Here is a 24,668-nt window from a genome sequence, read left to right as displayed (position 1 = left end):
CTCAAAGGGCAGAATGGCCTACTCCTGCACCTATTGTCTATTGTCTGTTGACAGTGCAAGAATATGCATGCCATTTTAACTCCAGGCAAAATGAGACAGTACACGAGTCAGTAGATTTTTTTGGCAATGTAAGTATAAAAAAGTCAACAAGAATATCCAGTGTCTGCATCTATTTCTCTGTTGTTATTTAAAGTTGGCAAATGAATGAAGAGATCTCCCTCAGGTCACTATGGTGCTTAGATCATTATCTCATTGAATTCTGGATGAGATTATCCCAAATCCTTCGCATTTCATAACATTGGCACTTGGACCAAGATGGAAAACAGAGATTAGTTGATTTTCCTGTGACCTTCAATAAAGAACATATTTGAATCTGTCTGCAATGATATTAGCAGCTGTCTTTCAATTACATGTTAATAAGATTGTTTCTGAGGTTTTTTTTATCAGAGACTCACGCTAAAACAGGAAACAGCTTCGAGGTAACAAATAACAATTTCACCTCCTAAGACTTATTCAGAGGAGCATAGAAATGAGAGGAGGCCATTCAGCCACTTCAGTCCATACTAACATGCAAGTAGATCATGGCTGGTCTGTATCTTATATCCATTCATTCATTTTTTTTTTGTCTATGACAGTCGACACCTTATCTCTTGAAAATCTGTCAACTTCAGTTTTGAAATGCTCCAGTACTGCACAGAAACTTAAAACACAGGAGCAGAAGGTGGCCTGTGTTTGAACTTGCTCCCATATTCAATTCCAACTCTGTACCCTGCTCTTGCTTTCACTCCATAGCCTTTGATCCCTTTAGAGCTAAGAGCAATATCTAATTCCTCTTTGAAAATGTTCAATCTTTTGGCCTCAGGCAGCTTCTGTGGCAATGAATTCCACACCACTCCCTTGTGTGAAGAATGTTTTCCTTATCTCAGTGCTAAATGGCATACCCCGTACCCTTAGACTATGATGCTTGCATCCATAACCCCACCTCAGCCTCGCCAGGTTGCGGGAGAAGTCAGTGCCAGATGTCCACCAGGTTTTATGTAAAGTGTTTCCTGCCATCACCTCCTAAATGGACCAGCTCGAACTTTAAGGATTTGGATGCCGCACACGAGAAAATTGCTTCCATCTATCTACGCTATGAACTCCTTTAATCATCTCAGAGACCCCAAGTAGATTATTCCTTAATCTTCTTTTTGCAAGGTACAGATTCCAATATGCTACTGGCGTGAAGGTTGCACCTTTTATGGTTTTTGCGGACTGAAATGGGAAATGAGTCGACAGCGTGGTGCTGGAAAAGCACAGCATGTCAGGCAGCATCCGAGGGGCAGGAAAATCGACGTTTCAGCCAAAGCCCTTCATCGGGAATGGAAAATAACAATTTTAAATGCCATGTTTTGCAAGGATTGTTGCAGGCCTTGAAAATTGAGTTCCCTAATAGTCACGGCGAGTTTTCTTTTATTCATTTGTGGATGTTGGGTGTTGCTGGCTGGTCAGCACTGATAGCCTATCCCTATTTGTCCCTGAGAAGGTGGTGGTGAGCTGCCTTTTTGAATCACTGTCGTCCACTTGCTGTGGGTTGACCCCCAATGCCATTAGGGAGGAAATCCCAGGAATTTGACCCAACGATTGTGAAGGAACGGCGATATATTTCCAAGTCAGGGTAGTGAGTGGCTTGGAGGGGAACTTGTAGGTGGTGGTGTTCCCAACGGTTTTGCCCTTGTCCTTCTAGATAAAGTGGTCGTGGGTTTGGAAGGTGCTATCTAAGGATCTTTGATGAATTTCTGCAGTGCATCTTGTAGATAGTACACACTGCTGCTACTGAGCACCAGTGGTGGAGGGATTAAATGTTTGTTGATGCGGTGCCAATAAAGCGGGTTAATTTGTCCTGGATGGTGTCAAGCTTCTTGAGTGTCTTTGGAGCTGCACCCATCCAGACAAATGGGGAGTATTCCATCATACTCCTGACCTGTGCCTTGAAGATGGTGGATGGATTTTGGGATGTCAGTAGGTGAGTTACTCACCACAGTATCCCTAATCTCTGACCTTCGCTTGTAGCCACTGTGTTTATGTGGTGAGTCCAGTTCAGTTTTTGGTCAATGGTAACCCCAAGGATGTTGACAGTGGGGGAATTCAGTGATGATAATACTGTTGAAGGCCAAGGGGCAGCGGTTAGAGTGTCCCTTCTTGGTGATGGTCATTGTCTGGCATTCGTGTGGCACAAATGTTACTTGCTACTTGTTGGCCCAAGCCCTGACAATGTCCAGATCTTGTTGCATTTGAACACAGACTGCTTCAGTATCAGAGGAGTCACGAATGGTGCTGAACACTGTGCAATCATCGGCGAACATCCCCATTTCTGAACTTATGACAGAGGGAAGGCCATTGATGAAGTAGCTGAAGATTGTTGGGCACAGGACACTACCCCGAGGGACTCCTGCAGAGATGTCCCGGAGCTGAGATGACTGACTCTCCACAACCACAACCATCCTCCTTTGTGCCAGGTATGACTCTAACCAGCAGAGTGTTTGCCCCCTGATACCCATTGATTCTAGTTTTGCTCCTTCATGCCATACTCGGTCAAATTCAGCTTTGATAGTAAGGGCTGTCACTTTCACCTCACCTCTGGAATTCAGCTCTTTTGTCCATGTTTGATCCAAGGCTGTATGAGATCAGGAGCTGAGTGACCCTGGCGAAACCCAGAGTGAGTGTCACTGACCAGGTTATTACAGAGCAGGCGCTGCTTGATAGCATTGTTAATGACCCCTTCCATCACTTTACTGATGATGGAAAGTTGACTGATTGCGTGGTAATTGGTCAGGTTTGATTTATCCAACTTTTGTGTACTGGACATACCTGGCCAATTTTCCACAGTGTTGGGTAGATGCCAGCATTGTAACTGTACTGGAACAGCTTGGCTAGGGGAGGTCATCCAAAACACTGCTGCCCATATCTTAAATCACAGTAGATCTTGTTCACTCAATCATCTTGTGTTCACTGATATCAGTTCCCAGTTAAGCAGGACATATACGGCAGGACAGTTAAGGATGGCAGATGTCCTTCCCTTAAGGACATTAATGAACCAGATGGGTTCTTCCGACAATTGATAATGGATTTATGGTCATCAGTCGACTCTTAACTCCAGGCATTTTGCAAGCAGTATTGTGCAAATAGTGATCTGAATGAATATCATTTGGGTTGAGGATGAAATAAAGCTGAGAGATTGTGTACAGATTCGGCTCTGGTCGTTAACAAGAAGTTAATTGGTCAATGGACAAGTAATCAGTTACCTGCCAACAATCATGTGATTGGCTCACTTTAGGGCAGCACTGTGGCTGAATGGTTAGCACTGCTGCCTCCCAGCACCAGGGCTTGGGTTTGATTCCATCCTCGGGCGACTGTCCGTGTGGAGTTGGCACCTTCTCCCCGTGTAAAAAGTGAGGTCTGCAGATGCTGGAGGTCAGAGCTGAAAATGTGTTGCTGGTTAAAGCACAGCAGGTTAGGCAGCATCCAAGGAACAGGAAATTCGGTGTTTCGGGCCAGAGCCCTTCATCAGGAATCCTGATGAAGGGCTCTGGCCCGAAACGTCGAATTTCCTGTTCCTTGGATGCTGCCTAACCTGCTGTGCTTTAACCAGCAACACATTTTCAGCCACCTTCTCCCCGTGCCTGCATGGGTTTCCTCTGGGTGTTCTGGTTTTCTTCCACAGTCCAAAGATGTGGAGGTTAGTGAATTAGCCATGCTAAGTTGCCCATAGTGTTCAAGGAGGTATAGCTTAGGTGCATTAGTAAGGGGTAAATCTAGAATAATAGGGTGGGAGAATGGCTCTTCAGAGGGTTGGTGTGGACTTACTGGGCCGAATGGCCTGTTTCCACACTGTAGGGATTCTATGGTTCTATGTAACTGAGTAATTTGGGGTTGGAGTTAAGATACAGAGAAATGACTGAGTCTGCACCAATCAGGAGCTCTCTCCATTTTCTGCAGTAGGTTGCTTGAAATCTGATAAAAAAAGTTTATCTTTCCTTCAAAAGTTGCTGTCAGCTTTAATTTTAATTGATATGGCAGAGTTCTTACACAAAAGAACTCTGACAAACCAGTGGAGGCATCCGATAAGGAAGGCTGAGATGAGCATTTCTGATCTGCAAGGGTTGGGAAACTTGAAAGGGTTCAGAAAAGATTTTTAGATTAGATTAGATTACTTACAGTGTGGAAACAGGCCCTTCGGCCCAACAATTCCACACCAACCCACCGAAGCGCAATCCACCCATACCCCTACATTTACCCCTTATCTAAAACTACGGGCAATTTAGCATGGCCAATTCACCTGACCTGCACATCTTTGGACTGTGGGAGGAAACCGGAGCACCCGGAGGAAACCCACGCAGACACGGGGAGAACGTGCAAACTCCACACAGACAGTCACCTGAGGCAGGAATTGAACCCAGGTCTCTGGCGCTGTGAGGCAGCAGTGCTAACCACTGTGCCACCATCCTGCCCACTGTGCCACTGTGCCGCCCACCAGGGATGTTGCCAGGGTTGGAGAGTTTGAGCTATAGGGAGAGGCTGAATAGGCTGGAGCTGTTTTCCTTGGATTGTCAGAGGCTGAGGGGTGACCTTATAGAAGTTTATAAAATCATGAGGGGCATGAATAGGGTGAATAGTTAAGGTATTGTCCCCAGGGTAGGTGTGTTCATGGCGAGAGGGCATAGATTTAAAGTGAGAGGGGTAAGACTTAAAAAGAAACCAAGAGTCAACTTTTTCACATAGAGAGTGGAAGATGTATGGAATGAACTGCCAGAGGAAGTGGTGGAGGCTGGTATAATTATGACATTTAAAAGGGATCTGGATGGGTGCATAAATAGGAAGAGTTTTTAGGGAGATGGGCCAAATTCTGGGACTAGATTAATTGAGGATATTTGATCAGCATGGATGAGTCGGACTGAAGGATTTGTTTCTATGCTGCACATCTCTATGACTCTAAAATCTTTACAAATCTTTTGAATATAAACTACTGAAATTTTTATTTGTGTGTGTGTGTATGTAAGGGAATTAAACTTTTAATTAGTCATGTTAAACTCCAACAGTTTATAACTGCCACTCTCACCCGGTACGGAGGGTGGAGGGCAGGTCTGAGGACCTCCTCGTGTCTCTGGAGAAGGAGCACGCAGTGTTCACCAACACCCTTGAGCTATTCAGGGAAAGGTGGGCACCGCAGGAATTGAAGTGCATTACTTCCCCCTTCAACTCTATTTTGATTTAATCCCTGCCCTCCCCTTCACTGTTTGATCACACAGCATTGCCCTTTAATGTGAAGGGCACTGTTTGTCACTGGCCACTCGGGTGTTTCTTTTCTTCCTGGTGGTGAAAGCTGAATAAAGATTTCTGCACCTTGTGTCTTTCACTGTGTCTCACACCTGCACACACACATCATGGGTGCTGGAGAAAAATAAGCATTACCGCAGTTAGGCAGTAGTGTGGGGGTTAAAAAAAAGAAAAAAAATACATAACTGTCACCCTGTAGTTGGAGGTTAATTACTTGCTACATCTTGTTAAATACAGAAAACTGGTCTATGCAATGTATTAACCTGGGTCTGAAAAACAGGCAAATTGGGGAATATGTATGTACTTTTAAAATAAATCTGTGCTGACTCTGGGAATATTAGAGCATGATTTCCAGCGCACTGCTACAGTGGGGTGTGACAAATGGTTAGATGCCAACATTCCACAATCTGTGAATTGAGGTCGTCCAAAACTCTGCCACTCACATCCTAAACCACAGTAGATGTTGTTCACTCATTGCGCTCACTAACATCAGCTCCCAGTTAAGCCGCACTCCTGATGAAGGGCTTTTGCCCGAAACGTCGAATTTCCTGTTCCTTGGATGCTGCCTGACCTGCTGCGCTTGAACCAGCAACACATTTTCAACCCTGATCTTAACCAGCTACAAGGAAAGGGCTTCCAATGTCTCAAGTAATCACTGCCATCACCTTCCCAGGGGCAATTGGGAACTGACAACAAATGTTGACCTGATGTTGACCATCCTGAAGTAGAAGATTGTAGTGTTGGAAAAGTACAGCAGGGCAGGCATCATCCAAGGGGCAGGAGAATCGACATTTTGGACATAAGCCCTTCATCAGGAATGTGACTAGTGGCTCAAGTAGGCTGAGAGATAAATAGGAGGGGGCTGGGGCTGTGGGGAAGATAGCTGGGAAGGCAATAGATAGATGGAGGTCGGGGGTGATGGTGATAGGGCGGAGAGGAGAGTGGAGCCAATAGGTGGGAAGGAAGATGGACAGGTAGGAGACCAAGAGGGTGGTGCTGAGTTGGAAGCTTGGATCTGGGATAAGGTGGGGGGGAGGGGAAATGAGGAAACTGGTGAAATGCATATTGATCCCATGTGGTTGGAGGGTCTCTGGGACATAGACATGAAGCAACCCCACCACCCAATGGCCAAACACTTTAACTCCCCCTCCCACTCTGCCAAGGACATACAAGTCCAGGGCCTCCTCCACCACCAAACCCGAACCACCTGGCACCTGGAGGAAGATCGTCTCATCAAGGCAATTAGAATCTCCACTAATAGGTAATCTCTGCGCCATGCCATTCAAAGGCTTTACTATCATTGAATCCCACACTACCAATAACCTGCAGATTACCATTGATCAGAAATTCAACTGGACTCACCATATAAGTACTGTGCCTTCAAGAACAGGTCAGGGGCTTGGAATATTACAGCGAGTAACTTACCTTCCCATTCCCCAAACCCCATTCACCATCTATAAGGTATAAGTCAAGATGGAATACTTGCTTGAATGAGTGCACCTCCAACAACACTTAAGAAGCTTGACACTATCTAGGACAAAGCAGCCTGCTTGATTGGCACCACAACCACGTCCTTCACCACCGACACTCAATAGGAGCAGTGTGTACTATTTACAAAATGCAGAGATTCATCAAGGCTTCTTAGACAGCACCTTTCAAAGCCACAACCATCACACAAAGGACAGACAATAATATGACCAGACAGCGACAGCCGTGTCTCATGTGGGAGTTATATAAACAATCTTGTATTTAAAAGCCTCCGTGGTCTGGCCCTCCCTGTGTCTTCAATGTCTGCCAGCTGTATCGCTCCCTGACATGTCTGCACCCCTCCAATACGGGCCTCTTGAAATTCCAGGATTTAATTGCACCACCCACAAGCGGCCTTGAGCTCAACTGTCTTTGTTAAAATATGGAATATGGAGTAAATATAAATCTATCATTATTATAACTGAAGACGTATTCATGCCTTCGGCAGGATGCTTTGAGCGTAGTGGGGTGAGAATGACACTAAAGGAGAAACATCACTCTTTAGTAGACGGTCGAAGTGCATCATAAAAACTAAACACGGCAGATACTGGAAATATGAAATTGATATAGAAAATGTTGAAGAGACTCAGTGGCTATACAGTATCTGTGGACAAAGAAATGGAGTTAATGCTTTGAATCCAACATTTACCATTAACTCTGCACAATCCATAACCCATATAACATTCCCTTTCATAGATCAGTCTAATTCCTTTTCCAATGCTTTGCCTAAACATGTACACTCCAGGACAATCTAGGTCCTAACTGTCATTAAATGTCAAGTTTTGCAATCATGCATCATGCATAAGACTTTAAATGATTATTCCTTTAAAACTGTGTTACATTCTGAAAACAGGTAGCATAAATCTGTGTTTAGTCCTTTATGTTTACAGGGTTAAGGGATACTCCAACATTTGATTCACTTGAGTCCAACAGTTAAATGTTAACTCTGTTTTTCTCACACCATTGATGCTGCCAGACCCGTTGAGTTTCTCTCGCATTCTCTGTATTCGTTGCAGGAAGATATAGAGTGCAAATGTGGTTGGAATTATTTTATCATGTGTACATCTGGACTATTGCTGGGGTAGAGATGATACATGAAGGGGATGAGGACAAGTCAAGCCTATGAACAAAGAACAATACAGCAGAGAAACAGGCCCTTCAGCACACCAAACCTATACAGATACATTTTGCCCTTCCATACTCAAACTGTCTTCACTTACAGGATCCATATCCCTCTATTCCCTTCCTATTCACACATTCATCCAGGTGTTTCATGAATGCTGCTATAGTGTCTGCATCCACCACCTCCTCTGGCAGCACTCTTCAGGCACTCACCACCTTTTGTGTGAAAAACTTGCCTCGCACATCTCTTCTAAACATCTCCCCCTGCACCTTGAACTTGTGTCTCCTAGTAATTCACCTCTCCACCCTGGGAAAAAGCCTCAAACTTTCCACTCTATCCATCGCAATCTTATAAACTTCTAACAGGTCACCCCTAAAACTCCTGCCTTCCAGTGAAAACAGTTAATCCAACTTTTCTTCATAGCTAAAATCTGCTATACCAGGCAACATCCGAGTAAACCTTTTCTGCATCCTCTCCAAAGTGGCCACACCATTCAGGTAAAGTGGTGACCAGAACTGTATGCAATATTCCAAATAATGATTAGTGGTTGACTGGACCATGACACTCCCATGATGGACAATGCATGACAAAACTCTACACTTCTTTCCCCTGAAAGACATAGAACCAGAGAGCATGTTCTCAGATAAAAGGGATGCCTATTTAAGACTGCAATGAGAAGGAATTTCTTCTCTCAGAGCGTTGGGTCTTTGGAACTCCTTGCCCAGAGAGCTGTGGGAATACAGAGCTTGTGTATACAGAGGAACCTCAATTATCCGAATATCAATTATCCAAATATTGGATTATCTGAAGGAGATCGCGAGATTCTGATAGAAACATTATATCAAAGACATGCTTCCAACACTGATCTCAATGATTAAACAGGCACTGTCTCCAAATGTTGACTGGCTGCCTCTCTCTCTCTCTCCCCACACTTTCCCTGGAATTCTACACAGGGGTGTACCCTAAACCCGTCCTTCCCCAGATAATCTCTCCAACATTGTCCTGCACAGGGTAAAGGTGGAACCTGTCAAAAAGTTGTAGTAAAACATTGTGTGTGTGCGTGCATGTGTGTGTGAGCGCATGCGTGTGTGTGTTCATGCATGTGTGTGTGCATGCGTGTGTGTGTTCATGTGTGTGTGTGCATGTGTGTGTTTGTGTGTGTGTGTGGGTGTGTGTGTGTGCATGCGTGTGTGCGCGCACGTGCATGCACTGTTTGGAGAACCACTCACTCCCCAAAAGGCAGCTGCAGCAGCAGCAGCAGCAGTCTTGTTGTTGATGCCCAGTCAAGCTGCCCCAGAGAAGGGGGTGGGGATAGGTGGGGGTTGAGAGCACAGGGGGTGAGTTTTGGACGGGAGCGGGGTGCGGGTGGGGGACGGTGTTGGACAGGTTTGGGGGAGGGAGGGGGAGGCCTCGCGCATTGTGTGCTGCTGCCTTGAGTCCTGAATGGGGAGCAGACTTAGAAAACTCTGAGCCACAGAGGAAAAGCATTGAATCGATTAACCGATTAATTGATTATCTGAACGGAATAGTGCCCGCCCATCTCGTTTGGATAATCGAGGTTCCTCTGTATTTACAGCTGAGACAGATAGATTATTGATCAGTCGGGGAATTAAAGATTAGGGGGAAAGGACAGCAAAGTGGACATGAGGAATGATGGATCAGCCATAATTATATGACAGGGCAGCTTTAAGGGGCTGCCTGTTTCTGTTTGTATTTCTTCTGATTTCATGGCCTTGCCATCTTAAATGTCTCTGCCTCTTCCATCCTTAAAACTTACTTCATTCACCAAGCTTTCAGATCCCTTTTTTGCCTTAATGGGGTGTGGCAAATCAACATTTGTTGACCATCTCTCAGGTCCTTTGAACTGAGCAGCTTGATCGAGCATTTCAGAGGGCAGTTAAGAGTCAATCACACTGCCGCAAAATGCTGCAGATGCTGGAAATCTGAAATAAAAATGGATAGTGCTGGAGAAACTCAGCAGATCTAGCAGCATCCATAGAGAGAGAAACAGAGTGAGCAAATGGAGTCTAGACGAGCTGTCTTCAGACACTGCTGTGGGTTTGATATCATAATCACAACAGAAAAGGTAAGGATATCAGACTTTCTTCTCAGAAGGATGTTGGTGAACCTCTTTCCAAAAAATAAATGATAATTTTATTACTGGGAATAGCTTTTACTTCCAGATACAGTCATTGTGTTACATTTCACCAGCCACTATGGCAGCATTTGAACCTCCCTCACCATATTTTTAGCCACAGCCTCCAATCTATTAATCCAGCTAGTTCACAGGCCCTCTCTCTCATGACAGAGGCAAGGGAAGAGGTTGAGAAGGACAATCCTTCAAGGTAGCTTCAGCGAATGTGGAAATTGAACCTATGCTGCTGATATCACTCTGAATTGCAAGCCAATTGAGTAGCCAGCTCACCTCCTATCAGTCCAGCAATAATACCATGATACCGCTTCATAGAGACATGGAGTCATACAGCACAGAAACTCTTTAATCCAACTCGTCCATGCCAGCTAGGATTCCTAAACCGAACCAGTCCCATTTCCCAGTATTTGGCCCATGTACCCCTAAATCTTTCCTATTCACATACCTGGCCAAATGTCTTTTCAATGTTGTAATTGGACCCACCTCTACCACATCCTTTGTCAGTTTGTTCCATATGCATACTACCCATCTGTTTACAAAGTCAGAAGTCACATGACACCAGGTTACAGTCCAACGGGTTTATTTGAATTCACAAGCTTTCAGAGCATTGCTTCTTCATCAGTTGATGAAGGAGCAATGCTCTGAAAGTTGTGATTTCAAATAAACCATTTGGGCTGTACCCTGGTGTCATGTGACTTCTGACTTTGTCTACCCCAGTCCAACACTGGCATTAAAATGTCATGGCACCCACCTTTGCGACCAAGTATCGCGTATGTGGTCGCTTGCAATATTTTGTACCACTGTGCACCTTTGGATATTTTATAGTGTTCATGGTGCTTTATCAATGTGAACTGTTGTTGTACAGATTTCATGGAAGTACCCAATGCTAAAGGCCCCACTGTCGATAAACATGCAATTGACTGTAACATTGGGCAAACAGGCAAAAAACTAGCCATCAGAATACATGAACATCAACTAGCCACAAAAAGACATGACCCACTTTCACTAGTATTTTTACATACAGGTGAGGAAGGATACCACTTCGACTGAGACAACAAATCAATCCTAGGACAAGCCAAACAGAGACATGCACAAGAATTCCTAGAAGAGTGGCATTCGAACCAGAACTGTATCAACTAACACATTGACTTGGATCCAATTTACCAACTCCTAAGAAAAAGAACAGGAAATGACATCATCACAGGAAATGAGGTCACAAACCCAAGGAAACCTAAACACATAAATAAAAAGCAAGCCATACCACCAGTGCTTCAATGGAGGCTCACTGATGATGTTACCTAGTATGGTGACGAAATGTCTGAAAACAAACCTTCCAGCTCAACGAGTAAATTTACATCCATGCAATTGACTTCTGAGTTTCCCATACTCACTGTAAGAGCAGCCATAAACTTCAACCCTCATTCCGATTCTTCCATTAGGATTCCAATCAAGAGGAACAAACCGCAAGAACCTGGCTTTGATTGAGTTTTGCAATTTGTGGTGCACCACAGTGTCTGCGTTGGAGTTTCCTACGAACGCCTGTGTAAAGAAATAAATAACAGTTTGAGATGGACCAAACTAACAGTGCCAATGATCGCCTATCTGTAAGTAGCAGCAGGAGTAGGTCGGAAAATTACTCCAGTAACAATTAATCTTTTTTTTTAGATAACAATGAACAAATAGGGGGGAAAAATCAGTCTTTATTTCTTAGAAGCTAATGGTGATTTCCCATTTCGGAGTTCAGTCATCAATCTGAAACCATTTAGAATTTAGACTGAAATAGTTGTACTTTCAAATTACAATTTCTTTCATGTTCAAAATGAATTGGATTTATGGGGCACTTCCATACCACTGGACATTCAAAACATTCCCGCCAATAAAGGACTCTTTTTAAAGTCGTCACTGCTGTGTGGTAGGGAATGGAAGTGAACGTACACACAGCAAGATTCCACAAACAGCGAGGAGATAATGACCAGCTAATAGCTGTTATTATTATGTTAATAGTAGATTTAAAATGATCAGGACAGCAGATATAACAGTCCCTCCCTTCTTCCAAACATAGGAAAGTCATCATTAAAACCATCATATTAGTCAGATGGTTTGATTGTCAGCTTAGCAGCCCCACAAACAGTGCACCATTCCATACATATCACACTAGATTGTCAGAGAAATACAAAACTGCCATAATGTAGAAGGAGAAAGTGAGGACTGCAGATGCTGGAGATCAGAGTCCAAACGTGAGGCGCTGGAAAAGCACAGCAGATCAGGCAGCATCCGAGTAGCAGGAAAGGTGACATTTTGGGCCTAAGCCCTTCATCCGGAATTCCTGCTCGACTACCCTGCTCCTCAGCTGCTGCCTGACCTGCTGTGATTTTCTGGTGCCACACTTTTCGATTGTGTAGATGGAAGCCATTTTTGTCTGCACTGGTTCTTCAAGTGAGAATTCACCGAAAGGCTTCCACCTTCTCCCTGTAATCCTACGCAGTTTTCCTTTTCAGAAACCAGTCAAACTTTCTTTCCAATGTTTTGATTGAAACTGCACACTCCAAACAGTGCATCCCATGAGCTGTATTATCTAGAAGAACAAGGGCAATGGCTACATGGGAACAGCACCAACTGCAAATTCCTCTTCAAGTCACTCACCATCCTGACTTGGAAGAATATCACCTTTCCTTGAGTTAAAAATCCCTGAATGATCTGTCAACAGTGTTGTGGAGGGACTTACCCAGAATGGACTGCTGCGGTTCCAGGTGTCACTTTTGCAAGGGCATTGAGGGACAGGCAATAAATAATGGTTCAGCCGATGACATCCACTTGCTATGAATGGATTACAAAGAAGAAACGGAACAGAACAGATTGGGCTCCTGAGGATTTCAGAAATGGGAAGCTGTTGAGGTGTGCTTTGCTGATGATAATTGGATTAGGAAAATGTATGCAGGAAGCAGAATGATTATTGAAGGAGGTTATAAATTTAGACCTTGAGTATTTGAACTTACACGGGAGAGCTTGAATTGTCTGTGGGACTATACCTGGAATGTTATATTGGTGACAGTGGAGATGATGCAAAAAAAGCATTTTTAAGGGAATATTTTGTCTTTATTTATGAATGTGAAAGTTACATTATTTTTCTGTAGCTTGATGGCATTTGTTACCTATTAATTACTGTTTGATCAAGATTGAGCTTGGTTTGTTTGCCAAAGAAGCCTTGAAAAGTAAAATCTTGTCAACATTAGTCGGACAGTAATATAGCAGTAATACCACTGCATCCATAAGTCACTTCAACTAATAAAGGAGCAGCGTTCTGAAAGCTTGTGATTTCAAATAAACCTGTTGGATTATATCCTGGTGTTGTCACTTCTGACTTTGTCCACTCCAGTCCAATCGAGGAGCAGGAAAATCAACATTTTGGGCATAAGCCCTTCTTCAGGAATGAGGCTGGTGTGCCAAGCAGGCTGAGATAAAGGATGAGGGTGGGGGGGGAGGGATTTGGGGGAGAGGCGCTGCAAATGCGATAGGTGGAAGGAGGTGAGGGTGATAGGCCAGAGAGGGGGTTGGGGGCGGAGAGGTCCGGAAGAAGATTGCAGGTCAGGAGGGCGGTGCTGAATCTGGGGGTTGGGACTGCGATAAGGTGGTGGGAGGAGTCCTGACCTGACTGATCTGCTATGCTTTTCCAGCACCACACTTTTCAACTCTGGTCTCCAGCATCTTCAGTGCTCACTTTCTCCCACTCCAGAGCAATACTGACACCACTACATCATGACTAATACTCTTAGGAAAGGAAACCTCCATCCTTACCTGGTCTGGCCTCTATGTGTCTCCAGACCTACAACAATATGTTTGACTCTTAACTGCCCTTTGAAAAGTCTGTAGCAAGCCACTCAGTTCAATGGACAATTAGGGATACAGAATAAATGCTGGTCATCCAGCAACATCTGCATCTCATGGACAAATAACAAAGGAGTTAGAGAAGTGGCTAACAGTTGCAGCTGTATAAAACTTCAGTTTGGCCACATTTGGAGTGTTGTGTGCAGTTCTGGTCACCACACTATCGGAAGGATGTGAAGGCTTTAGAGAAAGTGCAAAAGAGGTGTACCAGGATGATGCATGGGCTGGAGAGTATAAGCAGAGGTTAGCCAAGCACTAATTATTTTCATTAGTCTCAGAGGCTGACGGGCGACCTGATAGAAGCATATAAAATGATATATAGTGGATAGTTGGGGTCTTCTTTCCAGAGTGGAAATATCAAATACTCAGGGCAATAGGTTTAATGCGAGAGGGGAAAAATTTAAGGGAGATTGCAAGGAAAGCTTTTTTTACACTGTTTCAACAGTGTTTTTTTTACACACAGAGTTTATGAGGCACTTGGACGGACACATGAAAAGCAAAGAATAGAGGGATGTGAACTATGTGCAGGCAGATGGGAGTGGTTTAGAATGGTCTTGTGGTCAGCACAGATATAGTGGGCTGAAGGGCCTGTTCCTGTGTTGTACTGTTCTCTGTTCTATGAATAAGGATTTTGGTATAGACTAACCAGACTCCTTCAAAATATATTAAGGAGGAAGCCGAGACAATAACATTTTTCTTATTTTAAAAGTAGATGTGAAGTATTGTGTTTCAGATGCAAACTACTCGATGTTAAGCAAAACACAATTTATTTAAACACGGTTGTTAAAATGCAAAACAAAGAGGAATTTAGAATAACTCAGCTATTGGAAAACACAACCGAAAAATAGATACGGTACCTATTACTAAGTAACATCCCATAAAAAGGCAAACTCAGACACAAATTCTCACATACAGTTCTCCAATCCAAGGGGGAAAAGCACCAAGGGCAACTTCAGAGAAAATAGCAACCAGGAGACATTCATTGAAGCTTCCAATTCTTTCAAGACCCCAATGTCTTGTGCTTAAAACTAATCTTAAAAAAAAGACTAGAAAGTCTGGTCTGAGAGAGTTGGACACACTCAGGCTGCTTCCATTGTTCCAACTTCCAAGGCCTCACAAATTGTTTCCTTTCTCAGAGACAGCTTACCTCTGCCTTGTGAATTCTCTTCAAAAACAAATCTAAAACAAAAATAACCTCTGAAAGTGACAGCATCACCACAGTTTTAAGGAAGGTTTTAAATGAGGAGCAGGAGACAGAGATGGAATTGGGGCACTGTAGAGTAATAGGCCTAGGTGATAGAAGATATCTCAAATTATCTATCAGTCCCAAATGAGTGATTTTTTTTTCCCCACACTTGCTAATCACACTGAATATTTAGTCTAAGCGCAGGCGTTTCTTCAGTTTTGCTGTTCTGTAACTCTCAAAATAGGAATCTAAAAAAAAACTCAAAAAAAAGGAGCAGCTGTTACAGCCAGAAATGTTTCCCATTCACCATCTTGGATTACCAAGGGAAAGATATAAAAGAGACCCAAGGGGAAACTTTTTCACACAGAGGCTGGTACTTGTATGGAATGAGCTGCCAGACGAAGTGGTGGAGGCTGGTACAATTGTAACATTTAAGAGGCATTTGGATGGGTATATGAATAGGAAGGGTTTGGAGGGATATGGGCCGGGTGCTGTCAGGTGGGACTAGATTGGATTAGATTAGATTACATTACTTACAGTGTGGAAACAGGCCCTTCGGCCCAACAAGTCCACACTGACCCACCAAAGAGCAACCCACACAGACCCATTCCCCTACATTTACCCCTTCACCTCACACTACGGGCAATTTAGCACAGCCAATTCACTTAACCTGCACATTTTTGGACTGTGGGAGGAAACCGGAGCACCCGGAGGAAACCCACGAAGACACGAGGAGAATCTGCAAACTCCACACAGACAGTTGCCTGAGGCGGGAATTGACCCCGGGTGTCTGACGCTGTGAGGCAGCAGTGCTAACCACTGTGCCACCATGCCACCCTCAGTATATAGTCAGGATATCTGGTCGCATGGACAGGTTGGACCAAAGGGTCTGTTTCCATGCTGTACATCTCTATGACTCTATGAATCACTTCATTCAGCTCGGGAAGCATTGAAAGAATTTGACTCCAATAAGACACTGCATGCATGGAGTGTAAAATAATTTTTATTCAAATTCTGGGGCTGAATTTTCCATCAGGATCTGGAAAACCTACCTGTGCACACTTGTGGCTCATAACCTACAAAAAAATGTCACGTCTTTTATTTTTTCTTTTCATAGTGTCGTCAGGTTTGCAGTGCAGTTTTGGAGCTGGTTGGGATGCAGGAGAAATGTTGTGAGAACATGAGCTAACTAGAAGGCTTGGCTCACTTCTCTAACGCAGTATCCCAAATTCCTTCCGTATTTAAGGGCACACCCTCCAAACCCCACCCACCCACTTCAGCCCATGTCATCTCTCATCCCTCATTTAGTTCGACAGTCCCTCAGCCAGTTATAAAGAGACTGAGGCTGTCTTCTTTAGAGTGACGGAGATTGAGGGGGAACTTGACGAGTATAAAGTTATAAGGGGTATAGATAGATTAGACAGAAATAAACTTTCTCCTTGATAGAGGAATCAATAATCAGAGAGGCATGGAGTTAAAGTAAGGGGCAGAAGGTTCAGAGGAGATTTGAGTAAAAACATTTTCACTCAGAGGATGGTGGAATCTGGAATACACTGCCAATAATGGTGTTGGATGAATAAAGCTTCATAGCATTTAAGAAATATTTAAATGTGCGATTGTGGGGTGCGTAAGGTATACATGGCTATGGGTAGGGAAATAGGATTAGAATAGCTGGGTGACTGTTATTCACTGGCAGGGATGTGGTGCTCTGAAAGGTCTTTTTATGTGCTATAAATCTTTGACTCTATCGAGTTTGCACTACATACAGACCTCAATAATAACCTTATAAGATTGCATCAACAATCCAGAAGCAAAGCAGCAGTCGCTGTTATTATGACTTCCTGAGGCTATCACTCATTCTCAGTTAAATAGAACGCCCAGTGTGTTGAAACCCATTAACATTTGAAACTCAGCCAGGCACCCAGAATGACCGTAGCTGTCCAAACCATAGTGTGCTCTCTGGGAAGGAAAGAACAGAAAGGGTTCAACTTCAAAACATTGTGCCTGTCAATCAATCCAAGGGACCGGGTGGTTCGATTTTCTTTTTTTCAAAAATTGTTTCAACTGTGAAAAGCAATTTTTTATAGAGCCATTTAAATCCTAGTAGAAAGCATGACAGCACATGCCAACATTTTGTCAGCGTTTATGTAAAATTTCTCAGTGTATTAAACTGTTTTATTGGCGCAAATACACAAGTATGATCAATGGGTTAACGTACCCTTACAGAACAAATCCCTCTTGTACATCACTGTATTAAAACAGATCTGAATTGCAAAACATCACCAAAAGCTGGAGATGAGAAAGTGCTTTACAATTACATTTCAGAATCTTATCAACCTACTTCGCGGATTTTCCACTTCTTTCACAAACTTGTAAAACTTGTGTAATTTTTAATGGGTGTTTAATCTAGGAATGATACAGGGGAGGAAATACAAAAGTCATTCCCTATACAAGATGGGGAAATCTGACCTCAGCAGGAGGTAAGTGTCCCTGCGGAAAGGCCAGAGGGAAATGGAATGAGGCTGGGAATGTAAAGGAAAATCATAATTCCTCCAAAACGTACCTATAGGGTAGCCATTACATACTAAATTGCATGGTGGCTCAATGGTTAGCACTGCTGTGTCAGTGCTAGGGACCTGGGTGCGACTCCAACTTCAGGTGACTGTCTGTGTTGAGTTTGCACATTCTCCCCGTGTATACATGGGTTTCACCGGGTGCTCTGGTTTCCGCCCACAATCCAAAGATGCGCAGGTTAGGTGTATTGACCACGCTAAATTGCCCATAGCTTTAGATGCATTAGTCAGGGGTAAATGTGGAGGAATGGATCAGGTCAGGTTACTCTTTGAAGGGTTGGTATGGACCGAAGGGCCTGTTTCCATACTGTAGGGAATCTAAGTTAAACTTGGCCCTCACCCCAGATAATGGCACAGTGGCCAGCACTGCTGTCACACAGTGCCAGGGACCCAGGTTTGATTCACTGTGCGGAGTTTGCACATTTTCCCTGTGTCTGCGTGGATTTCCTCCAGGTGCTCTGATTTCCTCCCACAATCCATTGACATGCAGGTGAGGTGGATTGGCCATGTTAAATTGCCCACATTGTACAGGGATATGCAGGCTAGATAGATTAGCCATGGGAAACCAGGGTTATAGGGATAGGGAAGGGGGCAGGTCTGGGTGGGACACTTTCGGAGATTTGTTGTGGACTCCAATGGGCCAAATGGCTGGCTTACACACTGAAGGGACTCTATGACAACATATTGTCTCATTATAAAAGATACTCTTCCCTTTGAATGAATTGGATGGCCATACTTTAGATGTTGCACAAGTACAATCCAGCTTTTGTTGCAACATCTTAAACTCAATATTTGGTACTTAAAGAGCATAGAAATTGTGTCTTAGAGTTGCTAACTGGAATTTTCAGGTAGGAATTTGGATATTCATTGCTTGTATCCAGGATCAATGCAGACAATATTTAACCATCCTTACCCTTATTTAGCATTTAGAGGTTTATGGGTTCACTCCAGGATGTAGGCATACATATCAGGCAAATCACATTGGAATAGATGGTCAATATCTGAGCTTTCAGGTGGAACGTAGAGGATGCAGCAACAGATCACAAGGTGATCCCAGGTATGGAGAGAATTTCTTTCAGTGAGAGATTGGAGGAGGTTGGCTTGTATTCTTTGGAGATTAAAAGAATGAGAGGAGACCATATTGAAATATATAAAATTGCAGAATTGTTACAGCACAGAAGGAGGCCATTCAGCCCATTGTGCTGCACCAGTTTTATTACTCAGTGCCCTTTGCCCATGTTCCTGCACATCATTTATATCTAAATATTAATTCTATGCCTTCTTGAATATTACAATTAAACTTGCATCCACAACATTTCCAGGCAGTGCATTCCATATTCTCACTACTCACTGGGTGAAAATGTTTTTCTTCTCTCCTATCACCCTGAATATGCCACTGAAAACAACCTTGGAACATTATACTATATTGAAGCTATTGTGCAAAATGCAAGTTGTCATGGCTACTTGCTGTAGAAAGGCAGCTCCAATTCAAATCCAGCAACTGTCTCCTAAATGAAGAAATGATTTTTTTTTCTATTGATTGTAATTGAACAACGAATGTGAAGGTAAGGTAACAAAAAATCAGCAATTTCCCTTACTTTCCATTGTGTAGTCAAGATAAGTAACACTGACAACTTAAACGGTGAGGTAATTCATGGACTCTGAGCAAAAATACATCCCAGTGAGGAGGAAAGATTCCATGACTAGCCAACAACATTAAGGAGACTATTAAAGTTGAAAGTAAAAGCATTTAAGGAGGCCAAAGTCAGTGAAAGTAAAATACAATGGGGAAACTAGCAAGGAATATAAAAACTGACAATAAGAGCTTCTTTAAATATATAAAAACACAAAGAGAGAGGTCAAAGTGAACATTGGCCCATTAGAAGATTAATCTGGAGAGACCCTTTTGGGGGTCAGGAAATGGTAGAGGAGTTAAAAGACATTTTGCAGCAGTCTTTACACTGAAAGATACTTCAAACATCCCATTTATATGAAAGAATACTGGGAAGTAATAAAGTATCATCACCATTACCAAAGAAACAGTATTAGACAAGCTAATGGGACTAAAGGCAGGTAAGTCCCCTGGTCCTGATGTCTTGGACTCTAGAATCTTAAAAGATGCAACTATGGAGATAATGGATGCAATGTTTAAATTTTCCAAAATTAATTGGTATTGGGAGAAGTGACAGAAGAATGGAAAACTATTAATAAAACACCCTTATTCAGAAAGGAGGGGGGCAAAAAGTGAGGAATTATAGGCTGATTAGTCTAATGCCTATTGTTGGAAAATATTGGAATCAATTATTAGTGAAGTAATAGCAGGACATCTGGAAAATCATAATCTAATCTAGCAGTGTTAGCTCGGCTTCACAAAATGGATCTTGTATCTTCGATTAGAGTTTTTTGAGGAGTAGATAAAGGGGAACCAGTAGCAATTGGACTTCCAGATGGCTTTTGCCGAGATATCTCAGAAAAGGTTAAGTCCTAATGTACAGTATTGGGAATTGTATATTGGCATATATTGATCACAGAATTGGCTCATGGACAGGAAACAATGAATGAGGACGAGAGCTTCTTTTTCAGGTTCACAATCTGTGACCAATGGGATTCCATGGGATCAGTGCTGTGACTGCATCTGTTTGCAATAATATATATATAATCACTCAGAGGAAGGAAGTGAATGTACTGAGACCAAATCAGCAGATAAAAATAGGTGGAAAGGTAGGTTGTGACAGGGATACAAACACTTTACACAAAGAGATATTGAAGGATTCAGTAAGTGGGCAAAATGTTGGCAAATATAATATAGTATAGTGTTCAGGGATATACAAGTTAGGTGTGTTCGAAATGGGAAATGCAAGGTGATAGGGTGGAGGGTCTGGGCGGGATGATCTTCAGAGGATCTGAGTGGAGTCAATGGACTGAATGGCCTGCTTCCACTCTGTATGGATTCTCTATGATAATAGGTTGATTGGAAAATATACAAGAGAAGGTAGTCACTCAGCTCATTGAGCTTGTGAGCAGCTACAGCACACCAGTTTGCACTCAGTGCTGTACCATACAGACTTGCTCTCACTGCCTCTGCACTGAGTCTGTTACACATTTGTCTTATTTTGGAACCACCATAGTCCCAGAGATCTATAGCACTGCTACCTCATTAAACAGAGACAGCTGGTTTAACCTGTAGGTTGCTGCAGCTCAGGCAAGAAGCAAAGTTGAGAAAGGCCACAGGTTTCACACTACAGTGCGGATATGACTATACCTGAGACGGTACAGAGCTGATTCACAAGGATGTCGTTTGGGTGGAAATGATTCAGTAATGAAGACAAACGAGATAGGCTGGAGTTGTTTTCTTGATGACTCAGGGTGTTCCTGGCTGAGGTCTACAACATTACGTAGAGCTTGGATAGAGTAGGTTGGGAAAACCTTTTCCTCTTTGTCAAGAGGCCAATAAGCAGAAGGCACACATTAATGCTAAGGACCAGGAGGTTTGGAGGAGAGTTGAAGAAAGTGGTTATCTGGAACTTATTGCCGAAATGGCTGATGGAGGCAGGAACCCTCGAGACATTTTAAAACTGTTTAGATGAGCACTTGAAACACCATAAGATACAAGTTGAGAGTGTATTGCTGGAAAAGCGCAGTAGATCAGGCAGCATCCAAGGAGCAGGAGAATCGATGTTTTGGGCATAAGCCCTTCCTGATCACTTTCTCCACCAAAGCATACAAGACCAAATGATGGAAAATGGGATTAGAATAGATAGATGCTTAATAACTAGCATTGACATGATGAGTTGAATGGTCTGTTTCAAAGCTGTAAAAGCTCAATTATCCTATAACTCTACTAGAGAATGACCATTCCCTGATTACCGGAGCTCCAAAACTACTTTGTATGTATTTGCAGAGAATACTCATGTTACTACTCTCAGTTCAGTCATTCAGCAGAATCATGCTGGCATTGACTGCCAATATCATAGAATCCCTCCAACATGGAAGTAGGCTATTCATCCCATCAAGTCCACACAGACCCATCAAACAGCATCCCATCAGACCCAGCCCCTAACCCATCCCTGTAACCCTGCATTTCCCATGGCTAATCTACCTAGCCAGTACATCCCTGGACACTTTGAGCAATTCAGTACAACCAATCTATCAGACCTGCACATCTTCGTACTGTAGGACAAACTGGAGCACCCAGTAGAAACCCACGTAGACGCAGGGAGAACATGCAAAGTCCACACAGTCATCCGAGGACGAAATTGAACCCAGGTCCCTGGTGCTGTGAGGCAGCAGTGCTAACCACTGAGCCACCATGTCGCCCTATCAATGTTATGTGATTGTGTCATAAACATACGTTCATGACACAACAGGCTGTTTATACTTAATCTCAAACTACACTACCTCTGGGTCACTACAAAAGGTAACAACTTAATAATACCTAGAGTTTCCAATTTAACAGTTCATTACACTTAAGTTAACAAAAAAACACACTGACTGCATTTCTGAACATAACAAGGACCACTATTTATTACAAATAAATAAAAATTTAACCACAGAAAAACAGGAATGAACCATCAATATACAATGTTACCAGTTGAAACACTAACCTCCTTCAACACCTACATGCGCATACAGGCAGTCACAAACAAAACAAAAACTCCACATGTGGTTTCAGGTTCTCATGCTCATATCCATCAAAATTACTTTGCTGATTCTTTGAAGTTCAAAGTACGTTTCCCCAGACTGTTTTCTTATATTAGGAAATGTTTTTCTACATGCTTCAGGCGCTAACTCAAATTCAGCCAATATAGTTCTTTGCAGAGCATCATAAAACTTAGAAATCATCTCAGAAATATCTGAGATGCATAAATATCTTGTCGTAGAGTCACAGGCAGAGAAATTGTACTGCTATGAAACAGACTCTTTGGTCCAACTCATCGCTGTTGACCAGATATCCTAAAATAATCTAGTCCCATTTGCCAGCATTTGGCCCATATTCCTTTAAATCCTTCCTTTTCATAAACCCATCTAGATGCCTTTTAAATGTTGCAATTGTACCTGCCTCTACCATTTCCTCTGGCAGCTCATTCCATACACGTACTACCCTCTGCGTGAAAACATTGCCCCTTTAATCTTTCTACTCTCACCTTACGCCTGTGCCCTCTAGTTTTGACCATCTACCCTATCTATGCCTCTCATGATTTCATAAACCCCTATAAGGTCACCCCTCAACCTCCGCCATGCTATAGAAAATAGCCCCAATGTATTCAGCCTCTCCCCATAGCTCAAACCACCAAGCCTGGAAACATATTTGTAGATCTTTTCTGAATTCTTTCAAGTTTCACAAAATCCTTCCTCTAACAGGGAGACCAGAATTGAATGCAGTATTCTAAAGTGGCCTATGTAATGTCATGTACAGCCACAACTCCTATACTCAATACACTGACCAATAAAGGTAAGCATACCAAATGACGCCTTCACTATCCTATCCACCTGTGAATCCATTTTCAAGGATCTATGAACCTGCACTCCAAGTTCCCTTTGTTCAGCAACACTCCTGATGACCTTACCATTAAGTGTATAAGTACTGCCCTGATTGGCTTTTCCAAAATGTAGCACCTCACATTTATCTAAAGTAAATTCCATCTGCCAATCTTCAGGCCATCGGCCATTGGTTCAAGGTCCATTGGACTCTGAGATAACTTTCTTTGCTGTCCACTCCATCACCAATCTTGGTATCATCTGCAAATCTGCTAACCATAACTCTTAATTTCATATTCAAATAATTTATGTACATGACAAAAAGCAATGGACCCAGCTCTGATCCTTGTGGCACACCCTCGGTCACAGACCTGAAGTCTGAAAAGCAACCCTTCACCATCACCCTCTGTCTCCTACCTTCTAGCCAATTTTATATACAAATGGTTAGTTCTCCCTCTATTCCATTGACATGTGCTAGTGGCTAGGTAACAGTGGGATGTCAACATTCCGAATACCAAGCGGCCAGTAGAAAAGGTTCCTGGGGTGATATGAAACAAGCAGAAGCTGAGAATGGTGGGTTAAAGTTGATTCGAGTTACTAAATTTAAACTGATTTGGGCCTATGTATATTTTGATGCTGAAATCAATAGGTAGTTATCTTTAACATGTATGAAATACTACCTGCTGGAGTGTAGCATTCAGGGCTGTGTGACACACATTAGGGAGAATAAGAAGATATTAGATGGTTAGTACTGCTGCCTCACAGCGCCAGAGGGCCAGGTTGGATTCCAGCCTCGGGTGAGTGCCTGTGCGGAGTCTGCACATCCTCCCGAGTCTACATGGGTTTCCTTTGGGTGATCCAGTTTCCTTCCACGGTACAAAGATATGCAGGTTAGGGGATTTGGCCATGTTAAATTGTCCATAAATTCCAGGGATGTGGGTTAGACATGGAAACTGAGGTGCTCCAGGCTCGGGGCATGGGTCTGGGTGGGATGCCCTTCGGAGGGCAATGTGGACTTGATGGGCGAAATGGCCTGATTCCATACTACAGGAATTCTGTGATAGACAATGTGCACAAGAGACTAATGGAAATGATTCTAAGGATCTGGAATTTCTGTCCAGCAGACAGACCTGAGAACTCAGACTGTTTCACTTTAAAGACAAGTTTGAGAGCAGATTTGACTGAGGAGTCTGGACAGAGTGGAAGGGAAAATAGTTCCTATTGCTGGAAGGATTGAGGATACAAGAGCACAGCTTTAAGGCAACTGACAAAAGAAGCAATAAAAAGATGTGAGGAAAAACGTTCACGCCAGTGATTAGGATCCAGTAGACTGGCTGAGAAAATTTCAATTGAGGCGTTCAAGAAAGAACGGTTATTTGAAATAAAAAAGGACTACATGGAGAAGTGGAGGCACTGGTACTATGCAAA

The 24,668-nt window shown here is 43.0% G+C and overlaps 1 protein-coding gene across 1 annotated transcript in view; it reads right to left on the bottom strand.

Moving 5' to 3' along the window:
• LOC132817323 (contactin-associated protein-like 5) overlaps positions 1-24,668 on the bottom strand; it is a 910,472-nt gene that overhangs the window by 618,951 nt on the left and 266,853 nt on the right. Inside the window, exon 4 of the mRNA XM_060827733.1 lies at positions 11,510-11,657. Coding sequence (XP_060683716.1) covers positions 11,510-11,657 — 148 coding nt within the window. The remainder of the gene's footprint in view (positions 1-11,509; positions 11,658-24,668) is intronic.

This window comes from Hemiscyllium ocellatum, chromosome 7 (assembly GCF_020745735.1).
Source record: "Hemiscyllium ocellatum isolate sHemOce1 chromosome 7, sHemOce1.pat.X.cur, whole genome shotgun sequence".
NCBI classification, from domain to species: domain Eukaryota; kingdom Metazoa; phylum Chordata; class Chondrichthyes; order Orectolobiformes; family Hemiscylliidae; genus Hemiscyllium; species Hemiscyllium ocellatum.
This window is presented reverse-complemented; position numbering and strand designations above follow the sequence as displayed.